The 2,786-nt window shown below is 40.2% G+C and overlaps 1 protein-coding gene across 1 annotated transcript; it reads left to right on the top strand.

Annotated features, from left to right (window-relative positions):
• Nucleotides 1-894: 894 nt before the first annotated feature.
• On the top strand, nucleotides 895-2,245 carry LOC148253343 (uncharacterized). Its single transcript, XM_088223331.1, has 3 exons — nucleotides 895-1,232; nucleotides 1,756-1,822; nucleotides 2,165-2,245. Exons 1-3 carry the CDS (start codon nucleotides 895-897, stop codon nucleotides 2,243-2,245), a joined length of 486 nt encoding a protein of 161 aa, XP_088079457.1.
• Nucleotides 2,246-2,786: the final 541 nt, after the last annotated feature.

Genomic DNA, 2,786 nt, shown 5'->3' on the forward strand with positions numbered 1-2,786 from the left:
GTAAAACTAAGTGTTGATTTTAGCTTGAGCAGACTTCCTTCCTAGGCTCACAGTTCAAGATTCACCATGCATTCTGAAAGTACTAAAATGTATGAAAATATGCGAACTCGATTCTGGTATAGCAGGATAAAAAGGTAAATTGCTGATTTTGTCTCAAAGTACCTTGTATGTCAACAGGTCAAGGCAAAATATCAACGCTCAGGCTGGCTACTTCAGCCATTACCAATCCCGAAGTAGAAATGAGAACATATCACCATGTTTTATAATAGGGTTGCCTTGGACATACCCGAGGAATGACATAATCTGGATAATTGTGGATTGATTCACTAAGTCCTCATTTCTTAACTATTAGAATGACCGACCCCTTGGACAATGTAGGTAGAATCTATATACGGGAGATAGTTAGGATACATAGAGTTCTGGCAACAGTGGTATCAAACATAGACCCTAGGTTCACCTCTCGATTTTGGACAAGTTTTCAGCAAGCAATGGGGATGAAATTATCCCTTATCACAACATTCGTACACTAAAGGATATGCTTAGGGCTTGTATTTTAGACTTCAGAGGGGATTGGGATGACCACCCACCCCTGATAGAGTTCGCCTACAATAACAGTTATCAAGCAAGTATTAACATAGCTCCATATGAGATATTGTATGGCCAACCTTGTATATCGCCGATCTGTTAGGAAGAGGTGGGTGATAGAAAATTGATTAGTCCAAACCTTATAGATGAGACCATAGTGAAGATAGTTAAAATCAGGAAGAACATCCAAACAGCCTAGAGTAGGCAGAAAGTTATGCGACCACCCGAATGAGAGATTTCAAATTTGAGAAGGGCGGTCGAGTGTTCCTTAGGGTTACCCCCTTTAAGGGTATCAGCAGGTTTGGAAAGATGGGGAAGTTAAATCTCCCATTCATCGAACCATTTGAGATCTTGGACAGGATTGGGACGTCTGCGTACAGTTTAACATTACCTTCAGAACTATCTAGAGTTCATAATGTATTCCATGTGTCTATGTTATACAAGTACAACCCGCACCCCTTATATGTCTTGTCTTGTGAGCCACTTCTACTCCAAAAGGATCTATCTTACGAAGAGGTACTGGTTGGTATTTTAGACCCGAAGAGCAGAGTGCTTCGCAACAGAGAAATTCTCTTTGTCAAGGTCTTATTGCAAAATCACTTGAAGAACAAGGCCACTTGGGAGCTAGAATCAGATTTCAGGGTCCAGTACTCTTAATTGTTTGACTAGTGAGAGAGTGAAAAATTTGAGGAACAAAATTTTCTTAAAGAGGGAAAGTTGTAACACCTGAGTTTGGAATTTAAGTCCAGGATAATCAAACTTTAATAATAAATAATTTAGAAAAATCTAATTTCCAATTTTATTTGAAATTTTGAAGAAAATTATGTTTTGGATGTATTTAAAAATATTTTCAAAAATCAGGGCCAAAGTAAAAATAAAAAAGGACCTATTTGAAAATAAATATAAAAAACTTGGGTTAAAATGAAAATAATAGAAAAGTGGCCGTGTGGGCTACCACATCAGCAGCGTGGCCGGTTGTCGTTTGCCGCATGGTAGACACACGGACACGCATCCATGCGAGAAACCATATGGGCAATCCGCGTGCCAACGGATCCGATGCCCCATATCTCTTTCCGCACACGTGGACGGTTGAGATCGATTCCCCAAATTGACTTGATCGAAGGGCCCGTGTGCCATAGATTGGACAGTTCAGATTTATTTTTCCTTTAGGCACAATCGAACGATCCTCGAGGTTCTATGTGTCCTTGCACGGACAACCCAGATTGATGCTGAGGAGGTATTTAAACCTCGCTTCCCAAAAACCCTAACCCTAGCCGCATATAACCCCATCAAATAAGAAGAAGAAGGGCGACCGAAAAGAAAGCCAACCACCATCGTCGTTGTACTGGAGTCGTCGCCGACACCAGGGAGGTGAGTTTTCTCTCCCTTTCACTTTAAAATTTGATTCTAAGCCTTCCCACACCCATATCGGCACCGAAAAGACAAAAGGGAAGCCAAAAATCGAGAGCGAAGCTCGATCGAGCTACAGCACCCATGACCCAAAACCTCTCCGATGAGCCCGATCTCGTTTTCAATTTGCTTATATTTTCCAACTATTGAATTCCTAACCCTTTTCTAGTGCAGGACGACTGAAGAAAATCCTCAGCCGCGAGAGAAGAACGACGAAGCCACTGCACTGAAAAATTACCTTGCCGATTAGCTTCAATTTTCTCATTTTTTTGGACAATAGAGGCCACCTAACCGCAAATCTTGCAAGTTTTCGCACAGGATTAACTGAAACTGGCCAGACCAAGAGGAGACGCCACAGTGGGCGGTGGAGCTAGCACTGAAACACGATGGTGCCATCGTGCTAGAACTCTAAACTGGTCAGAAAATTTTAAAACCCTTATTTTTTGCCTTTTTTTGGATATTTCAGGATATGTGTGCGTATCTTCAGTTTTTGCAGAAAAAACCCAAGAAATTCAGAAACTGTTGGGAAGTGCAGTGAAAAAGGCAGTGTTTTGAACACTGACCCAGGGTAAGAATCCCTCACCCTTTTTTCCATTACGGTCAATTAAAGTTTAATAAATAATAAACGGTGTAATTTATGAATATTGGTAATCCCTAATTAATTAAATACAGGTTACCAGTGGAGCCAATAACTAGTCAGTACGTAATTACTTATTTTATCTATATTGTTCATTTATTGCTAGGTTGTTATTTTTTGCTTACTGGATACACTTTAATTCATATATTTAATT

This window comes from Carica papaya, chromosome 6 (genome assembly GCF_054855325.1).
Source record: "Carica papaya isolate Zhongbai chromosome 6, ASM5485532v1, whole genome shotgun sequence".
Classification (NCBI taxonomy): Eukaryota; Viridiplantae; Streptophyta; class Magnoliopsida; order Brassicales; family Caricaceae; genus Carica; species Carica papaya.